The sequence below is a fragment of the Tiliqua scincoides genome, chromosome 5 (genome assembly GCF_035046505.1).
Source record: "Tiliqua scincoides isolate rTilSci1 chromosome 5, rTilSci1.hap2, whole genome shotgun sequence".
Lineage (NCBI taxonomy): Eukaryota > Metazoa > Chordata > Lepidosauria > Squamata > Scincidae > Tiliqua > Tiliqua scincoides.
The window spans coordinates 29,044,558-29,064,273 of NC_089825.1; the positions used below are offsets into that span (position 1 = coordinate 29,044,558).

General features: G+C 41.3%; 1 protein-coding gene across 1 annotated transcript in view; it reads left to right on the plus strand.

Annotated features, from left to right (window-relative positions):
• The first annotated feature begins 75 nt into the window (after positions 1-75).
• UMAD1 (UBAP1-MVB12-associated (UMA) domain containing 1) overlaps positions 76-19,716 on the plus strand; it is a 43,847-nt gene continuing 24,206 nt past the window's right edge. The window contains exons 1-3 of the mRNA XM_066628809.1: positions 76-197; positions 3,742-3,832; positions 5,811-5,909. Coding sequence (XP_066484906.1) covers positions 5,828-5,909 — 82 coding nt within the window. The 5' untranslated portion in view covers positions 76-197; positions 3,742-3,832; positions 5,811-5,827. The remainder of the gene's footprint in view (positions 198-3,741; positions 3,833-5,810; positions 5,910-19,716) is intronic.

Consider the following 19,716-nt stretch of genomic DNA (forward strand, 5'->3'; position numbering starts at 1 on the left):
ATGGCGACGCTTGGATACGCGGCGCCTTCCGGTCCCATTTTCTTATGGAACGTCACTTCCGCTTGGCGAGGGCGTTGTTGTTCTGCCCGGCAAACGGCGCTCCTATTGGTGCGACGCCAGTGTCTTTAACAGGATGTGCTTGTGAGGAACCCGGAAGCGGAGGGTTGGTTGTTGGTGTGGAGAAGCGACTGTAGGAGGTGAGTCGACTCATAGCAAGCAGGGTCTGATCCTGGCCACTGTGGCGAGCTTGGGTGGCCTTGCGCTGGGCGCTTTAGCCTTTACAACGGTTGAGACCGTTAGAGGCGGGTGGGTTCTGCGCATGCGTATCGTCGCCTGTTGAGGGGGGCTGCGCTGGGCGCCTTAGCCGTTAGTGACGGTTAAGACCTTTAGAGGCGGTTGGGTTGTGCGCATGCGCATCGTCGCATACTGAAGGGGGCCAGAGGGAGGGGGAATGACTGAGGTGGCTACGTCAGGTGATGCTCACCTGAGGGAGCCACCCCTCAACTTGAGGCAGGCTGACCAGAGGTCCTCTTTTTCCAGGACATGCCCTCTTGTTGTCCCCCTTGTCCCTGTGAGTAGCCCTTTCAGGCAGTGCAGGGATGTGCAGTGGGTGGGGAGGCAGGTGAGGCAGAGCCTCCCCCCCAGAAGTCCATCAAGAAGCACCACTGCCTTGTGAGGTGCCCAAGCACCCACAACCCTCTCGGGATGTGTGGTGGGTGGGGAGGCAGAGCCTCTTCACTGGAGTCCTTTGTAAAGTGCCAGTGCCATGGGAGGCACCAAAGCACAAACAACCCATGTGCTGTGTGCATGGTTTATGGGTGCTTGGGTGCCTCCCACAGCAGTGGCGCTTTTTGAAGGACTCCAGTGAGGAGGCTCTGCCTCCCTACCCACCGCACATCCCTGAGGCAGTACATAGCATTCTTTATATGTAATATCTTATTACATTCAATAACAATAACTAATGTTTAAATAAACCACACAAAAATCAGTACATGAGCCTTTTCACCTTTCGTTTTCTCCTGTCCTACATTCTTCTTGGATGCCGTACATTTTGGGGTGCCTGGTCCTCTAGTGGCTATGACATCCGATCACCCTGCGCGGAGAGGTGTTAGAAAATGCTGTTATTCCGTTACAGATTTTGTGAAAAAGATGTGTTGTGTGTTTTTTTAAATTCTAAGTTCTCATTTTTATTTAAGTGTTTTAAAAGTGCATGGTGTAGCTGATATCGTGTCAGCAGATGCAGCCGCAATATAAGTTCTAACTGGAAAAGTAATCTATTTTAGTTTCTGGAAAAGATCTTAAAGGCCAGCTGGCAGTGGCTTGTGTTTTTCTGTGCTTTTAGCAATAAAACACAGGCAAATGAAACCATGTCGAATAAAATAACCCCCAAATTAGCCTATTTTTTTGGATGGCCTGCTCCATTTTCTTTCTCCTATGTACACAACCATCTTTTTGGGAATTGGTTCTTCATTGCTGCTTCTTTACCATAATTGAAGCTTCCTCTAATAAATTGAAGAGGATGTCTATTAATAAACTGAAATACATTGAAACATCCTCTAATAAAAAGTATGTTTTTAAGGAGTGGAAACTCGTCTGTAGCAGGCTTTTTAAGCTGGGCCTGACGTCAAGTAAAGAAAGAGCCAGTGTCATGCAGTGGTTCAGTTAGGACTAGTGGTGACCCAGGTTCTAGGTGACACAACCTCCCAAGCTCACTGGACAACTTTGGGTCAGCCATTCTCACAGGGTTATGATGCAGCTAGGTGACAGAAAAAAATGTAGAGCAGTGTTCTTCAACTTTTTTCATCTCACAGCACACCATCAGTCTTTTGACAATTGACAAGGCACACTGTGCTGCCAATGTGGGGCTCACATCCCCCAATAGACCTACTAATAAATATCCCTCTCCCAAATTCCCGTGGCACACCTGGGGACCATTTGTGGCACACCAATGTGCTGCAGCACAGTGGTTGGGCTGAGGTCTTTTTATCTGTTTATAATTTGTCTTGTCTTTCTTAGCAAGTTCATATGCTTTCCTACGTTTTATATCCTTTCTGCTAAGTTACGCAGCACTTGTGCCTGGCACTATGATTTGAACATGTATTCACAATTTAAAGAATTTGAAATATATTTCCTTGCAGTAAAACTTAAAAATTTGTGTTAATTTCCAGATAGATTATCCCTGTCTCTTGCTTTCTGCTTAACTAGTCTGCTTAACAAATAACTAATGTGTTTCCTTATGTGTGTGCTAGTGTTTACTAGCAAAGGTATGGCAAAAAACAGTGGGGTTGGATGTTCAGGGGAAAACAAGATTGGGATTTAGATGAAAGATTCAAGGAGTGGCATTTGAAACTGGGACTGAGATGAAAACTTGGTTTGAAGTTCAGCAGGGAAGAGAAAAGAAAGGGGCTTGAATTTGGAAATCAGGGAAAGTGGAATCAAGATAGGAGGGTAAAGAATTGTATTTAGAGTTAGGATGGAAGCATCATACTTGGGCTTAACAGGAAAGATGGGGAAGAGTGGAATTTGGATTTGGGGGAGTGGGTGGGGTGGGAATTAGGATTGACGCTTCTGGGGGAGAGTGGGCTCAAGTTTTTGAAGGAAGAGAGATCTCTGTGGTACCTTCTGTTTGTAGGAAGCTGCCTGCTTCTTGAATAAAATGTACATCTTTCTAGATATGCTCTGTAAGTTTTTCTGGGTATGCTATACAAGCTCTTGGAATAGGTTGAGAGGGGAAGGGTTAGAACTTCCTGCTGTTTTTCTGCAAAAACCGGAGTCTTTGTTAGACTCTTCCCTCCTTTAGACTCCTGGGATATCTGTATTCAGAAATCCTAGTATAGAAATTGATATAGTAATATTAATGATAACATTTATAGAGCACTTTCTAAGTGTGTAAAGCACTTCATGTGTATTTTCTTGATGTTGTCCTCCTTAAATTTATCAGAGGGAGAAAATAATCCTGTGGTGAAGTTTTTGTTTTCTTTGATAGATATGTGGGTTCTTGATTGTTTAGAGCAGTGCTTCCCAAACTCCTTCAAGGGAGTTGGGAGTACTGAAAATGTGTGTGAGGGAGGGGCCGTGTCAGCAATGCAGTCCCCAGCATCATTGCACAGCTGCTGGGGGGGGGGTTTAAACTTACCTAAAGGAATGCCAGCCTCTGGGGGGCATGGGGAGTTCTGCAGGGTAAAAAAGATTGAGAACCACTTCCAGATCGAAAACCACCTCCCTCAAGGCCAGCACTCTCTCAGGTAAGTTTTAAACCCCCTCTCCCTGCCCCTTTAAGGGGCAGGAACAAGTGCTTCCTGGCTGGTGGGTTGTGACTCACCAGTTTGAGAACCACTGGTTTAGAGTATGATTTTAAAAAACAAAAAAACTAGAGCTCTGTCTTATATCATAATGTGTCCGATTGCATAGAGTTGTGTACTTAATCATGATTAAGGAAGTTAGTCATGTTTAAATTCTATTGAAATGTGTCCAGTCATGACTGATTAAACTTAAGATGCAACCATAATACTAAATTAATAAGTTTTGGTTGGACTTTAATGTGTTTCTTTGCATAATCATGTAGAAATCCAAAGGTCTGACCATCATGAATGAGTAAAAAGTGTAAATCTTTCTTTCAGTCAAATTTATCTTTCTGTTTGCAGGTAAAATTGTAAAATCATGTCACCATTATGAAGTTTCTATAACAGTGTGTAACTCAAGAATTATTGTTTTCTTCCTCTTGCTGTCTCGCATGTGAAGGAAAGGCATTCTTGAAGTTCTAGAAGAGTATATGGCATAGACAAGCCTTTTCGAAAGAAGCAGATGCTTTGGGGTTTCTTGAAGTGAAAAGGTAAGTAACACAGGATTGAGTGAGTGTCCTGCACAAAGGTTTGGGAACCAATAGGAAACAAAGGGTCATGGGACTGAGAAGGGCAGCTTTCCTGCAAGGGAGCACATACAGAATAAATGGGCTGCTGGCCATGGGAGATCAGGGATATGATGGGAGGAACAAGTAACAATTAGTAATTCTGATAATATAATGCCCACTTCCATGGGAATAAGCCCTATTGAACTTGAACAATGGAAATTACTTTTGAGTAGACTTGCATAAGATTGCTCTGTTAGAAAAGCAGACCTTCAGGGGCAAATTCCTTTCCCCTACTTGTTAGTGATGAGATACATACAGTTACAGGAAGTTTGCTGAAGGATATGTTATGGTGCAGAGGAGTTGCGATTGATACTGTTTTTTAAATTAATAAACTCCCAGATTGGCATGATGGGCTTGCAAATTCCATGTGAGTTAAAATTCACACACGTGCTCATGAAGGCATTTTCTCATTGAATAACTTTGAATTTGGTCTGGGCCACAGAGTCTGCTAGGAAATCTAACATAGCTTTGTATTTACAAAATTGTATTGGTTTATTAGCATTCTTTGATCTCATGGACTCCCTCATTCTGTTAAATCTTCCTAAAAGTTGATCTGAAAAAAAAGCTGGTTAGTGTTAGGTTACATTTGCTTTAAAATGTCTGTGTGGGTTTTTTTTTTTTTTGAGAGAGAGAGAGAGAGATAAAAGTAACTAACTTGATTCAAATGTGTATTTTATCTTCTTAGTAATGACTTGATTATCTCACTATTGAGTGTGGAAATAGCCATATTACCTTGGCTTACTTTTCCATTCCTTAAGAACAGCACCACTAAATCAGGTCAAAGGCCCATCTAGTTGTTGGCATCCTTCAGTCTCGGAAGACTATGGTGTCACGCTCTGAATGGTGGTTCTGGAACAGTGTCCTCTCCAGTGCGCGAAGCCTGGGTAAAGTAGATATGGAGGATAGGCTGTTACCCATGCAGCAAATCCCCCCTCTCCACGTCGCTGAAATGGTCCAATGGAAAGGCAGAGGCCAATACGGTTGGTTCCAGCAGCGTCGTAGGAGTTGCCAGAACGTGACTGTGTTCAGCCATGAACTGCCTCAGGGACTCTGGCTCCTGATTTTGCCTCGAGGTTGACTCCTGAAGCCTTTTCCATAACTGGATGTAGCCACAAGGCAGTGGAGGTTTGGGATCAGAGTTTTCCTTCTCTCAGATGAGCTGCCTTCTCAGGCTAACGAGTCCCATCTACCCGGTGGCTGTTTAGTCGCCTCTTAAGACAAGTACAGCCAAACTGAGGGCCTGGCCCCCCGGAGGCTGAGCTCTTCCTCCGCAGCGTGAGTCCGCTCCGGAGCAGCGCCGGCAGCTCCTTCAGCTTCTGCCGCAGCTGCACTTGCTGCTCCTGCTGCTGGTCCTGGGCTCTGGAGGGGCTCCGGCTGAGGAGCAGCGTGGAGTCGGCCCTGCCCTGCATCGCCCTGCATCTTCTTGGCCACTGAGCCCCCAGCCCCGCCAGGCTGCGGGGCATTCCCGAGCAGCCCTCCACGCTCCCTGCAGCCTTCCCCTGCCTGCCTGCTCCAGCGGCCGGGCGCACCCCCATCTAGTACAGCTTCCTATATCTCACAGTGACCCAACACATTCCTCAGAGAGCACACAAGACAACAAGATACTTGCATTCTGTTGCCACTCCCATGCATCTGGAAATCCTTTGTATACTTCAGCTTGAGAAACAACCCTATCTGGTTGGTGGTAACTTCATTCAATTTCTGTGAAGGAGTGACAGTGAACAAGTTGCTTATATTTTCATCTTTTGTGTTGATGATTTGTTTGACTCTGCAAAAATTCTCTTTCCATCTGAGTCCCTTGGAACTTGTTACATAGAATATTTTCTCATGTTTATTTTGGTAACATCTGAATGTTTCTTCATTCGTGCAACATTGTATGTTTCTGCCTTTTCTTTCGTAGTCTTTTATTTTGAAGAGATGTTCAACTTCTTTCGAAAAAGCCAGGATACCAAGAAGGTCTTGGTGACAGAAAAAGAAACAGATGGATTTGTTCTTCTGGGTAAGTGAATCTAGTCAATACTGAGTCTTGCTGACACTTGCACTGTCTCTACTCTGTTTACAGAGCTGGTCTGAGCAGTGGGAAAGCAAGATAAAAATATTTTAAATACATAAATGAAATGTATACACAGTATTAAATAGATTATAATGCTGAATCTATTGTATTGTTCTTTGAAGTCCTTGGACTTCTTTGATGGTGTTTTGAATGAGATCTAGAAATAAGTTCTAAAAAATCTGCACCAACTTTGGTAAAGATTTAAGCCACAATTCTAACCGCACTTATCTGGAAGTAAGCTCCATAGACTATAATGGGAATTACTTATAAGAACATAAGAACATAAGAACAGCCCCACTGGATCAGGCCATAGGCCCATCTAGTCCAGCTTCCTGTATCTCACAGCGGCCCACCAAATGCCCCAGGGAGCACACCAGATAACAAGAGACCTCATCCTGGTGCTCTCCCCTACATCTGGCATTCTGACTTAACCCATTCCTAAAATCAGGAGGTTGCGCATACACATCATGGCTTGTTCCCCATAATGGATTTTTCCTCCAGAAACTCGTCCAATCCCCTTTTAAAGGCGTCTAGGCTAGACGCCAGCACCACATCCTGTGGCAAGGAGTTCCACAGACCGACCACGCGCTGAGTAAAGAAATATTTTCTTTTGTCTGTCCTAACCCGCCCAACACTCAATTTTAGTGGATGTCCCCTGGTTCTGGTATTATGTGAGAGTGTAAAGAGCATCTCCCTATCCACTCTGTCCATCCCCTGCATAATTTTGTATGTCTCAATCATGTCCCCCCTCAGGCTTCTCTTTTCTAGGCTGAAGAGGCCCAAACGCCGTAGCCTTTCCTCATAAGGAAGGTGCCCCAGCCCCGTAATCATCTTAGTCGCTCTCTTTTGCACCTTTTCCATTTCCACTATGTCTTTTTTGAGATGCGGCGACCAGAACTGGACACAATACTCCAGGTGTGGCCTTACCATAGATTTGTACAACGGCATTATAATACTAACCGTTTTGTTCTCAATACCCTTCCTAATGATCCCAAGCATAGAATTGGCCTTCTTCACTGCCGCCGCACATTGGGTCGACACTTTCATCGACCTGTCCACCACCACCCCAAGATCTCTCTCCTGATCTGTCACAGACAGCTCAGAACCCATCAGCCTATATCTAAAGTTTTGATTTTTTGCCCCAATGTGCATGACTTTACACTTACTGACATTGAAGCGCATCTGCCATTTTGCTGCCCATTCTGCCAGTCTGGAGAGATCCTTCTGGAGCTCCTCACAATCACTTCTGGTCTTTACCACTCGGAAAAGTTTGGTGTCGTCTGCAAACTTAGCCACTTCACTGCTCAACCCTGTCTCCAGGTCATTTATGAAGAGGTTGAAAAGCACCGGTCCCAGGACAGATCCTTGGGGCACACCGCTTTTCACCTCTCTCCATTGTGAAAATTGCCCATTGACACCCACTCTCTGCTTCCTGGCCTCCAACCAGTTCTCAATCCACGAGAGGACCTGTCCTCTAATTCTCTGACTGTGGAGTTTTTTCAGTAGCCTTTGGTGAGGGACCGTGTCAAACGCCTTCTGAAAGTCCAGATATATAATGTCCACGGGTTCTCCCACATCCACATGCCTGTTGACCTTTTCAAAGAATTCTATAAGGTTTGTGAGGCAAGACTTACCCTTACAGAAGCCATGCTGACTCTCCCTCAGCAAGGCCTGTTCGTCTGTGTGTTTTGAGATCCTATCTTTGATGAGGCATTCCACCATCTTACCCGGTATAGATGTTAGGCTGACCAGCCTATAGTTTCCCGGATCCCCCCTCTTTCCCTTTTTAAAAATAGGCGTGACATTTGCTATCCTCCAATCTTCTGGTACCGTGGCCGTTTTGAGGGACAAGTTGCATACCTTAGTCAAGAGATCTGCAACTTCATTCTTCAATTCCTTAATAACCCTTGGGTGTATGCCATCAGGGCCCGGTGACTTATTGATCTTTAATTTATCAATGAGGTCTGAAACATCTTCTCTTTTAACCTCTATCTGACTTAACTCCTCGGTCAGGAGGGGCCGTTCGGGCAGCGGTATCTGCCCGAGGTCTTCTGCCGTGAAGACAGATGCAAAGAACTCATTTAATTTCTCTGCCATCTCTAAGTCTCCTTTTATCTCCCCTTTCCCTCCCTCACCATCCAGAGGGCCAACCGCTTCTCTGGCGGGTTTCCTGCTTCTAACATATTTGAAGAAGCTTTTATTATTCCCCTTAATGTTGCTGGCCATGCGTTCCTCATAGTCTCGCTTGGCCTCCCCTATCACCTTCTTACATTTCTTTTGCCACAGTTTATGTTCCTTTTTATTCTCTTCATTAGGGCAAGACTTCCATTTACGGAAGGAAGCTTCCTTGCCCTTCACAGCCTCTCTAACTTGGCTGGTTAGCCATGCGGGCACTCTCCTGGATTTAGTGGAACCCTTCTTTCTTTGCGGTATACACCTCTGCTGGGCCTCTATTACTGTTGTTTTAAGCAGCCTCCATGCACTCTGGAGAGACTGGACTCTTTTTACCCTCCCTTTCAACCTCCTTCTAACCAGCCTCCTCATTTGAGGGAAGTCCGCCCGTCGGAAGTCAAGGGTTTTTGTTAGAGATTTGCCTGGTATTCTTCCCCCAACGTGCACGTCAAAACGGATCGCAGCATGATCACTGTTCCCCAATGGCTCAGTAACGTTTACATCTCTAACCAGGTCCTGCGTACCGCACAAAATTAAATCCAGAGTCACCTGTCCTCTGGTGGGCTCCGTGACTAGCTGATCTAAGCCACAGTCATTTAGCACGTCAAGAAATCCGGTTTCCTTATCGTGACCAGAACACAAATTGACCCAGTCAATATGAGGATAATTGAAGTCCCCCATGATTACAACCCTGTCCTTCCTTGTCACCTCCCTGACCTGTTTCCTCATTTCAAGGTCCCCATCAGATTTCTGGTCTGGAGGACGATAGCACACCCCCAGTATTACATCGCTGCACAAGCCTGGTAATTTAACCCACAGAGATTCTACGGTGGAGTCGGACCCACCTTCAATCTCTACTTTGCTGGATTCTATCCCTTCCTTAACATAAAGGGCCACCCCACCTCCAACACGCCCCTGCCTGTCCCTCCTGTAGAGTTCATAGCCCGGGATTGCGGTATCCCACTGATTCTCCGCATTCCACCAGGTTTCCGTTATGCCCACTATGTCAATATTTTCCCTTGTCACCAGACATTCCAGTTCTCCCACCTTTGCTCGTAGACTTCGTGCATTCGCATAAAAGCATTTATACACGGAATGCCCCAGGATGGGCTGCTTATTCGCTCCTTTGTCCCCGCATCCTCTCATTGTGCCAAACCGTCTATCACATCCCATCTCCCTACCTTTCCCAATTTCTTCTCCTACCCTGCCTTTGTCTTGTTGTTCTCTAACCTCCCCATCCTCATCCCATAGGGATGAGTAGATGTGCTTAGGATTGACCTCTTAGTGAGATAACATTATTTAATCAGTAGAATGACAATTGCATCATAGATATAGATACATGAGCAATTGGAAAGAGAGAGGGAAGAGAGAGTCTTCTCTCCTGGGTGGATAACCACTCCTCTGTTTCCATTTCTAATTTGCTCATTACATTATTTCCCTGAGGGGTTGTCACTCCTCTTCATAAGTAGTCATGGATGTGAGACTTTGTCAATTAGTAACTTAAGAAGTTCTCAGAACTCCTTCCTGTGAGGGTTTTTATGCTGCGTCATGCCTCAAACCCTCTATGGGGTTTCCTGAGAATGAGAATAGAACCTATTCCAGTCATCTACCTGGGGAATTTAAATAGTAGTATTTTTGCTGCATGTTGTTTTTCACTAAGAGTTGCCTATTACCAAAGCATGTGTGCTCAAGGGTATGCGCTCATGTGCAGGCACACATTGTAACTGATAGACAAGAAACTTTTCAAAACTTTAACTTTGTAGGAAAGAAATGTTGCTTCCGTACAGTTAAATAGAATGCAATATATGGAATGTTAGCCTATATATTTTTCTATTTAATGCATTTGCACCTTGCTGTTCAGACAGCAAGACTCCCAGGGCTCAATCCTATCCAATTTTCCAGTGCCGGTGCTGCTGTGCCAATGGGGTATGCACTGCTTCCTGTGTTGGGGAGGCAGTCACAGAGGCCTCCTCCAGGTCAGGGAACACTTGTTTCCTTACCTTGGGGTTGCACCGCTGTTGCACTGGTGCTGGAAAGTTGGATAGGATTGGGCCCCCAGAGTGGCTTACATAAAATTGAGCTATGGAAAATCATTACAACAAAATAGGATTGGGGTGAGGAGAGAAGAGGTAGGCCTTACTTGCTTTTTCCCCTTCCTCCTTCTCCTCATGGGGTGGTTGGTGGTAAGAAGTGTTGGCCTCCTTCATTTATGGCCTGTGTTTGTGTTTAGTCTTTCCAGCTCTTGTCAAGCTTGATCATTGCACATGTTTGGTAGTATCCTGTATATGCTGAGGTTTTGTGGTTTTATGAGGCTTGAACAACTTTTCTCTCCTTTGACTTTCTTGTGGCATGTTCTGAATGTGATATGAATTCAGTGTTGTCCGTTCATAGGATGAACTAAAACTAGTCAATGTGACACATTTTTCAGTCAAATAATTCCCACTTATTTGTGATAACTCTATACCCTGGCAACTATGGGTAGTTCAACTGACCACATAAATTCCCCTGATCATGCTGTTTTTAGTATATATGCCTCCAGATTTTTCATTGTTTTTGTAAACCATATAGTATCATTGGACATTTAAAACTAGAACAGTATGATTACTGTGGGTTACCGTACTAAAAACTTCCAAGTTCTTGATACCATTGGGAGAATTCGCAAAACAAGTCATGCTAGATGTTACAGGAGAGGTGTGGAAAGTTGTTGTGTTTCAGCAGCCCCTCCTAGATAAATTAATATACAGCCAGTTCTTTGAAATGCCACAAAGCAGAACTTGGTCTTTTAATGTACAAATTGTAGGGTGATTTGTGAAATATTAGAATGTGTGTTTTTGCTAAATATGGCACGGCAAATGCATTGCTGTTTTAGTCCTCTACCCAAACACAGAACAACCAGCTGTTTTAATTGTGCTGACAGTGTATTTTCCTAAAGGATTTGCATGTGTTTGGGGCTTATTTTTTTTTTACAACCACTTTCATAGTGAGAGGTATCTAAAGGACAGTCTTTTTTGATATGAGCCTATCCACTAATTGGGATAAAACAGTCACTTAAGGATCAGAGCCTACATTGTGGAATTTCTTTCCCCCTAAGGCTCACTGCCACCTTCTCCACTGTAGTTTTTTCTGGTGAGTTGTAAATTTTCTCTATTTCATTAGGCATTTGACCTGAGCTGATCATGTGGTGTCATGGTGCATCTATGTACTGTATCCTGCACCTCTGTTGGTTGTTTTCTGTTTGTGATTTTATTATTTTAATTCTTATTTTTATTCTCATTTTTTTATTTCATTGTGAGATAACAGAACCTGAAGCTTGTTAAGGAAGAACCTGGTTATTTATTATGTTTATATCCCACCTTTCTTCCATCATCAAACTCAAGGTGACATGCGTAAAGTTCCTAGGCCATCTGTCACTGACCAACTTGCTTAGTTTCAGTTTTTTAGCTGAACATGTGCTTTCAGACCATACCTTGGGATCGTTATGATTAACTTGTTAATCAAGTTTAACAGATTTTGTGTGTGTTTCTTTAAGAATTTAGTGATAAAACTAGACCAGGGTAAAGTACATTCTATCCTGATAGTCTTAGCAAGCAATATAAAACACAATAGAACAGGGTACGATTTAGAGATCACAGTGACATTTTCCGAGAATGAAGTGGTTGAAATTGCATAGGCCACGTTGATTATCTTCCAGTCTTATTGACTGCTGTTCTGCTAGCCCAAATTGCGATATCTCCTCTCATTTCACATGCTGCCCAATTGCTTTTACTCAGTAAATATGCAGTTCCTGCAAGATGTGAATTTATTTTTGCTTATTTTAAGTATTCCACCCAATGAACACTTTTGTGCAAACTCTATTTTGGATTTTGCTCTACAGCAAAATGTATGAATAATGGCTGTGTATTAGTGAGGGATTGTGTGACTTACTTATTCTGCTGTTTGAGTTCTGTGGGCAAAGAGTATGAGGGAACTAGAAAAACAACCCTCTCCAGTGTCACTGATTTCTAGTCGCATAAGGAGATAATTGCTACCCCTTCATTCAGTGTGGAGTCATAGTAATCCTCTTGGGTACTAGTTTTTACACAAAAACAAAGTGCAGTATGCTTTTGTATCATTAGGTGGCATCTTTCTTTATGCTTTGTGCTCCTCTACCAAACTGAATACAGTATTATCACTTTACCTATTTCTCCTAACGTAGACCATAGGTTTTCGAATCTGTATTTCAGAAGTTTTATACTAAACTTTAATGGAATGGTATCTTCAGTCAGTCACATAAAAATTGTGTCACCTGAAATCCAAGGATTACTATTTCCTTTCAGAACAAGATCTCTAAAAGGTAATATGAGAGTCTCATAACACAATGGAGTGAATTTGCATATTTTACAAGAGAAAATAAGAGAATACAACACCACAAATAACTAGGAGTGTCAGCTTCATGCTGTACTTGATACTATTGAATAACATATGTAGGCTAACTCCAGCACAATTGTGTTTTTGGATAAATAAGCTCAGTTAACATCGCATATGCAGATTAAAAGAATTGGGTTACAGAACAATTGAAGTCCATGATGTTTTGTAGTACAAGCAGGTGTGTTCTTAAGACCAGATTGTGTTTACAACTTTCTCTGGACTTTATATGGCACCCTCTCTACATGTTCGCATTATCATTAGCAAACACAGTTGTCTTTCTGACTGCAACTGTGTTCATAGGTTCACCTTATCACATGGCTTGCAATTTTGTATATACAGTGGGTGTAACCTTTAAGAAAAAACCTCTGTCACACTTTGATGATAACATTGCTATAGCAGTTGTAAGGTATTCCTATTCTAATCACAGAGAAAACATTATAGTTTACTGATAACATAGGAATCCATTTAAATTCATAAAATTGCACAAACAGATACAACTATGGATGTGGTTTTAAATATATTGTTGGAAAACTATAATAGGACTCCAAAACATTCAGGGCCTTGAGGATGTAACACTTCAGATACCACTTGGGGCACTTCCTCCCTATCCTTGTGTTTGTCCCTCAGGACTATCTATATTTCTGGCCAGCTCATTGGTTTTACACACTTGTGGTTTGTGTTAAACAATTGAATGTGCTCATGTATGGATGTAAAAGGTACACATGCCTTACTTAAAATTTAAAAGAGGTAAAAAAAAACACTGCAACAAATGCTGTTAACATACTTTTTTCAATTTAATTTTGAATGTACTGAAGAATAGAAGTCTAAATTTCTTTTCCCACACTGCCAAATCTGAAATGGTACCCTTGACTTCAGGAAGCTTTGGTTTGCCATACCAGCTACTAAAATTATGGCCATTCTAGATTGCAACTCAATCTAGGGAAGGATCATTTTGCAGAAGTCTCTTGTCAAAATCAGATTATAGTGAACTGCAACCTTCACACAGGAGCTCTCCATCCCAGCTGTTGTTTCCCAACAGGGCCTAGGAGAGGGGGGTAAAGGGGGTAATTTGTATCTGGGCCCAGGGTGAGAAAGGAGACCCAGGAACCCAAAGAGGGGACCCAGAAATTTCCTGGGATCTTACATTTCCCAATATCACCCAAACTCACTGCCCACATGGGGTGCATTTCCCATCCTTTGAAGATGGCTGAGTAAAGAAACCTAGCCAACCACACTTGAGTTGGAGATGTATAAAAAAATGTTAACTGATACTGTTTTATTCGACAATGTATATGGTTTTTCATGAGGCCATCAAGTTGAACAGGGGCATTCAAGTAATGGTTCTAGTTCTTTCAAGATTTGGGGAAAATAATGGTTCAGTGTAGTTTTATTTTGGTTTGATATAAGCCTTTTTTGCCAGTAATGCTGTAAAATTAGATTAGTAAATTAGTAAGACTGTAAAAGTTCTACAAAGTAGAACTTTGGAAATCTTAGGAAATCAAACCAGAATATTAGGACACATAGTTGAGGTAGATAAAATAAGGCTTATTAAGAGAGGTGCAGATTTAATGCAGCCTTAATTTTCTGCATCAAGAGCTAAAGAGTATTGTTTCAAAGTATATCCTGTGCAGAGAGTTTTGTATCATGGCTTTCAAAATAAGTTTGAATTTTATTTTTGTTTTTAGATGCAGGAGATGCCTGCTGTATAAAGATGGCTAGAAAAATGGTTATTTTGCTTCCTCTTATTAAAGTTGTACTACAATAATGCAGTAAAATCATGTATGATTCTTTTCAGTCTTTCAACTGAATTTGTGAAATTGTGTATTCTTTCTGAAGGGCATTATCTGAATGCCATTCTGGAACCAGCACAGGTAGGAAGAGATGAATTATCCTTTTTCAAAGGGTCACCTTCTGCTTCAAAGCCATAACTAAAATTCTGCTGACAGTTCATTCTGTTCTTTTACTGCCTCAGCTTTGATATCCCACAGATTGCAGTTTCACTTACCATGGTAACTTCAAGCTTTTTGGGGTTAGTGCCATTTACACTTGACACTAGGTTTTGGATTCTTATTTTAGCAGCAGTAGCCATGCTGTACTGGCAGTGGTGGAGCTTTCAGAACTATTTCAAGTGCTGATGTGCTAGTATATGAAGACTTGAGGAGGCACTGCTTTGTCCAATAAGTTGCCGCATCAATAAATCTATTATAAAATAGAGTTAGGTTGTAGGAGTGACAGAGCTCCCAAGCCACCAGTTCACTCTCATTGAGACTTGCCCAATGTCAGAGTTTGACCAGTACAGTTCTGGTTTCTTCTAGCTTGAAAGTCAGCTAGCCAGTGACTACTGACAGAATTTGAATTTAGTAATCCTGACAAGTCTGTTTTCTGACGACTTTGAGAGTAATTTTTACACTGAAGTCACTGATAACCAGTCTTTCATGAAACACACAGAGAAAGAAATGTCTGGTTTTTTTTTTCTCAGCTAGCAAGCAGTTGCTGGATTGCTTCATAGTCTTTTTAAAGATAACAAAACATAACTATGTGTCAAGAACACTTTCTACATTAAAGATCTTATCTTCCAAATTGTTGTCATGAATATTATCATACAACTGTGTTTTATGTCTGCTTTGGAATCAAGTAGGCTGAGGGCCTATTCCTATGACCAGAAGTCAGTTGGCAGAGAACCCAATATAGCTTTTAGGTGCCTGAACAAACAATGCCTTTTTCATTCTGCATCCAGGTCAGCTCATGCTAAGCCATGGATTTGTGTGTTGGGGGTTGGCTCACCTGGCTGCTTCACTGTATAGCCAACTGTAAAACTACATGAGGTTGTACCAAGAGGTGTATCTTTTTTGGGTTTGGAAATGCTTGGTCAATAGGATCAATGAGTGGCGCTTCATACTTGTGTCTGATTCCAAAGCAGTTTAGGATATAAATCCTTCCCATTTTATTCATATGTTGCAGTACTGATACACAATTGGTTTGGTAAGTTAAGCTGATTTGAAGGTGATGGTGGTCGTAGTGGTGAGAAAAGAAAGCAGCAGTTTGGATTACAAGAGTCCAAGTTAGTTGCACATTTCTTCTAAAGATTGAGAGAGTTAACTGGAATGAGCTTTTTTCTTTTTCTTAGAGCTGAATTGAGTATAAGATGGCTGCTTTTCTTTTCATGCTTGGTCCTTATTTCTGTTTGACTTTATTTTCAAAACATGTTTTTATGTGTGAGTATATGGAGAGAGAGAGAGAGAGAGAAATGCAGTGAACTGAAATAGTGCCATAATTTTCAATTAACAGAAAAGTATGAATAGATGCAAATGTGCCTTAAAATATCAGTTCCAAAAATGGACACCATTAAACTAGTATAGCATTTGCTCACTCTGCGTCTACTGTCTCTTCCTCCTCTCTGCCTTATGGTTTAATCCTTTGTGTGCTAGTTATATGTATATGTATATGTAAATAATTGGCTTGGAACAGGGCAATGGGATTTGGTCCATAGGACACAATAATATTGGATACAAATACACATTCACACAAATAGTCTACTGTAAAATACAAAGTGGAAAAATAAACATTATGTGAAATGTTTCATAAAACATAAGCACAGTATAATTAGCAGAGGACAGTAGAAATGTGGTCTGTGAATAGTAACAGTCTATTAACTGCTGACATTGGGGAAACAGCTCATTATTTGTCAGCACTTTATGAAAATTGTTTGAAATCTTAGAAGCATTGGGGAGGAGATGAAGTAGTTATTCATACTACTATCAAGTAATCACAGTACTTTATACTTATGAAGGCTGCCTGCAGTCCACATGTATCTGGGAATAAGTTGAATTTACCTCTGAGGAAACATGCATAGTATTACAGTGTAAGTCAATGCAGTTGTTTTTCTAGTTGAGAGAGATGTGGACAAAGGATTATTTTTTAAATACGGATAGGAGTACTGTACTGTTAGTTCCGCTGGAATATTTATGTGTTCACTTTGATAAAATTTTAACTAACAACCACATGCAGAACAACTTGGAAGGACAGTCACGTTCCTCATGGGAAAAAGCCTTATAAAGAAAAAGAAATTCCAGGGTCACAGAAGGAAAGATGGGAAGCATTGAACTGAGGGGGGGAGGAGAAAAGCCTTATTTGCAGTATCCGAGCAGTAGAATAAATTGATTGTAGGTTGTAGAATCTTATTTTCTGAGCAGTATTAAGTGACAAATGCATGAACACCTTTCAAAGCACCATTTCTTTACTATTGGCTTAGACCCAGTTCTTAGCCTTTGTGTGTTTGATGCCAACCCTTGAGATTAAGGCACTGTTATTGTGTATTTCGAAGAACCATGCATGCATGCTCTCAGATACCTCCTTGCTTAAATTCTCCTATACTGCCTAATTCTGTGCTCAAACTAACTTGTAATATGCCTTTGTTTAATTCTGAATGCTCTTGCTTAAATACCTAACAGCTTGTTGGAAAAGTGGAGCAGTGTATGGCTGTATACATAAGTTGTTACAGATACATATGGTTTCCATGAGGACAGACATCTTCCATTTATTTAGGCCAGGATCCAAAGAACTGCTTCACTAATTTTTCACTCCCAAGGGCATTTTGGCCCTTTTATTTCATTTTTAAATGGCGGCTTTTTTGATTCATGTTAAAAAAAACTATTCAGGCTTGGGAAATGGTAAAAACAATTTGATATTTGACAAGCATCTTCTGTTCAAAGTAAGTAAATTAAGTAAGTATAAGTTTAAAAAAAAAAACCACTAGGAGACTGCAAGCCCTTTGGCTATTTTTGCATCCCAGGCGCATATTAGTTTATATTTACAGCTTCAAACTTTAACCTTTTCATCCTGAGGGCTGGTTTACTCATGGCCTGATGCGTTGAACATGTAATGGAGCCTAGAATTAAAATGTATGCTTAACGTGCTCTAATTCACTTCATATAACAACTTGATTGTGAAGTGGGTCCTACAAGTGTAAACTCCTGTCTGAGTCTACTACTCACCTTACTCATTGGCACTTACTCTTATAGAAACTGCTATCTAAGGCTTTCTTCCTGTTGCATCTTGTAGAACCTATGTTCATGGTGTGGAATGACTCTAAAATTCCATCAGTTGTGACAACTAAAAGGCTTGAATGACTTTGTTTTGAATTCCTCAACATGTCTTTGGGTTTCAGAAATAAGTAACATTATTATTTTTAGACTGGTTGGTGAGTCATTCTAACATGAGAATCACTGTTTTAGCAAGAGCATATCCTACCCTTTGCATGAGACTTTTTCCAGTTGACTTTCTGAATCTAGAAGGAATGAGCTCAATAGCCTTCTTCCATTTCCATTTAAATCTTCATGTAGGTTTCCAAGCCATGATTCTCCTTTTTAATGTATATTTATTTTATTTATAGTAATAGTAAAAGAGACAATAAACCAACATAAAATAAAATACATAAAAATACCTAGATAAAATACATAAAAAACAAAAACAGAAAAGAAAAATAGAGGGGGAAAACTACATAGAATCTCTAAGAGTGTAGCAAGAGCGAAGCCAAAAAAATTTCAGTTGCTTACTGCATTTATATTAATGATCTAAATTTCCACTCTTACAAAAGCTATATTTCCCTCTTATGACTAATCTTCAAATCCAGAACTCATTAAATCATTACTCTCTCTTGCAAAAAGTCAATTATTGGTTTCCAGTTATTCATAAAGGTCTATGTTTTCTCTTTAAGTAAAGCTGTAAGTTTATCCATTTCTGCATAAGCCATGATTCTCCTTGAGCAGGAGACTTAACAGCTTCTTTATCCACATCTGATTGACTTTTAAGAACATGGCAAAGAATTCCAGTTTATTGCCTTGTTCTTCAGTTTGGCACATCTGACAGCTCGATAACCCTTCACTACTTGCACATATCGGTCCCGACAGTGTCATGACATCTAGCTGGATACAAACACAAGTAATTGCAGGCTAACTAAGAATCCCCTAAGAGGTTGCTCCTCTTGCTTCCCTGGATGATTGCAATGGCAAGTGGAAGATCAGCTTGGCCCCCAACATTGGCCAGGTACTGGAACAGCTGCAGAAAGGTCACTTACCCCTCCTTGCCTGAAAAAGAGCTCTTCTGCAACTTCTCTATTGTCCAGGAGCTGGAGAAGTGAGTAGAAGCATTGGTCAGAGGACTAAAGAACTCCTAGGACCTAGGTAGTTTCTGATAGTGTAAGCTTTCTGAGAATTATTTGGATAAAAAGATGGGGTAAAAATCTATAAATAAATATAAGCCACCTTGAACACCTCCCTTGTGGGAAGGGAAAAGTTGTATATAAATATTTGGAACAATTCTTTGGGAACTTGACAAATATGGGTAGCATCTACACCTTTAGTGAAGCCCTGTAAGTAGAGGATGGTTCCTTGTACAAGTGAACAGTGGTGTCGCTAGGGGGGTGTGGGTGTGCGGGCCTCACCGGGTGACACGCATGGGTGGGTGATGCGTACTGGGCAGGTGACATGCTAAAATCACGGTGGTTAGGAGTAAACCCTTCTTGTTATATACCATTGGATACGGAATTTCCAGCGGAATACAATGCAAAAAAATGAAGTGTAATATCTCCTTTCTATCAAAAGTTATTGGCAAAAAACTGGAAAACAGAAAAGGCATGGAACCCAATGGAAAGTGAAACGGAGCCGTATTGTGCATTTACTCGTGAGTAGGCGAACTTTCCTTAGTCATTCGGAAAGGGCAGACTGAGAGGAATCCAATGACACCAGAATGGTCCTGATTCAATGAATGTAGCCCCCTAAAAAAACACCCAAGAAGGAGGTCCCTCCCTCCAAGCTGGTGAATGTATTGAGTCCTATGAAAAGCAAAACTAAACCACACGATCATGTTTACTCATGGGCAAGCAAATGTGAGCAAACTTCTAAAAGTGAAAATTTAGAAAATATAGTACAGGGCATTAGGGAAAATTTAGTATATATTATATAAATAAATGGATAAACTAATAAGAGGCAGAAGTAGATTAGGAGATATAGTGTAATTAGTAATGATATATGGTATTTAGCACTTCTAAATGTATGTTATATGTTTGTATGTCTGTGTGTGTTAATTCTAAATAGATAAAAAAGGATTGTAGCCTTAGGGAACTTCTAAACAGCATTTCTGATATAACATGGTTCCAATTCTGCTGCTCAAAGAA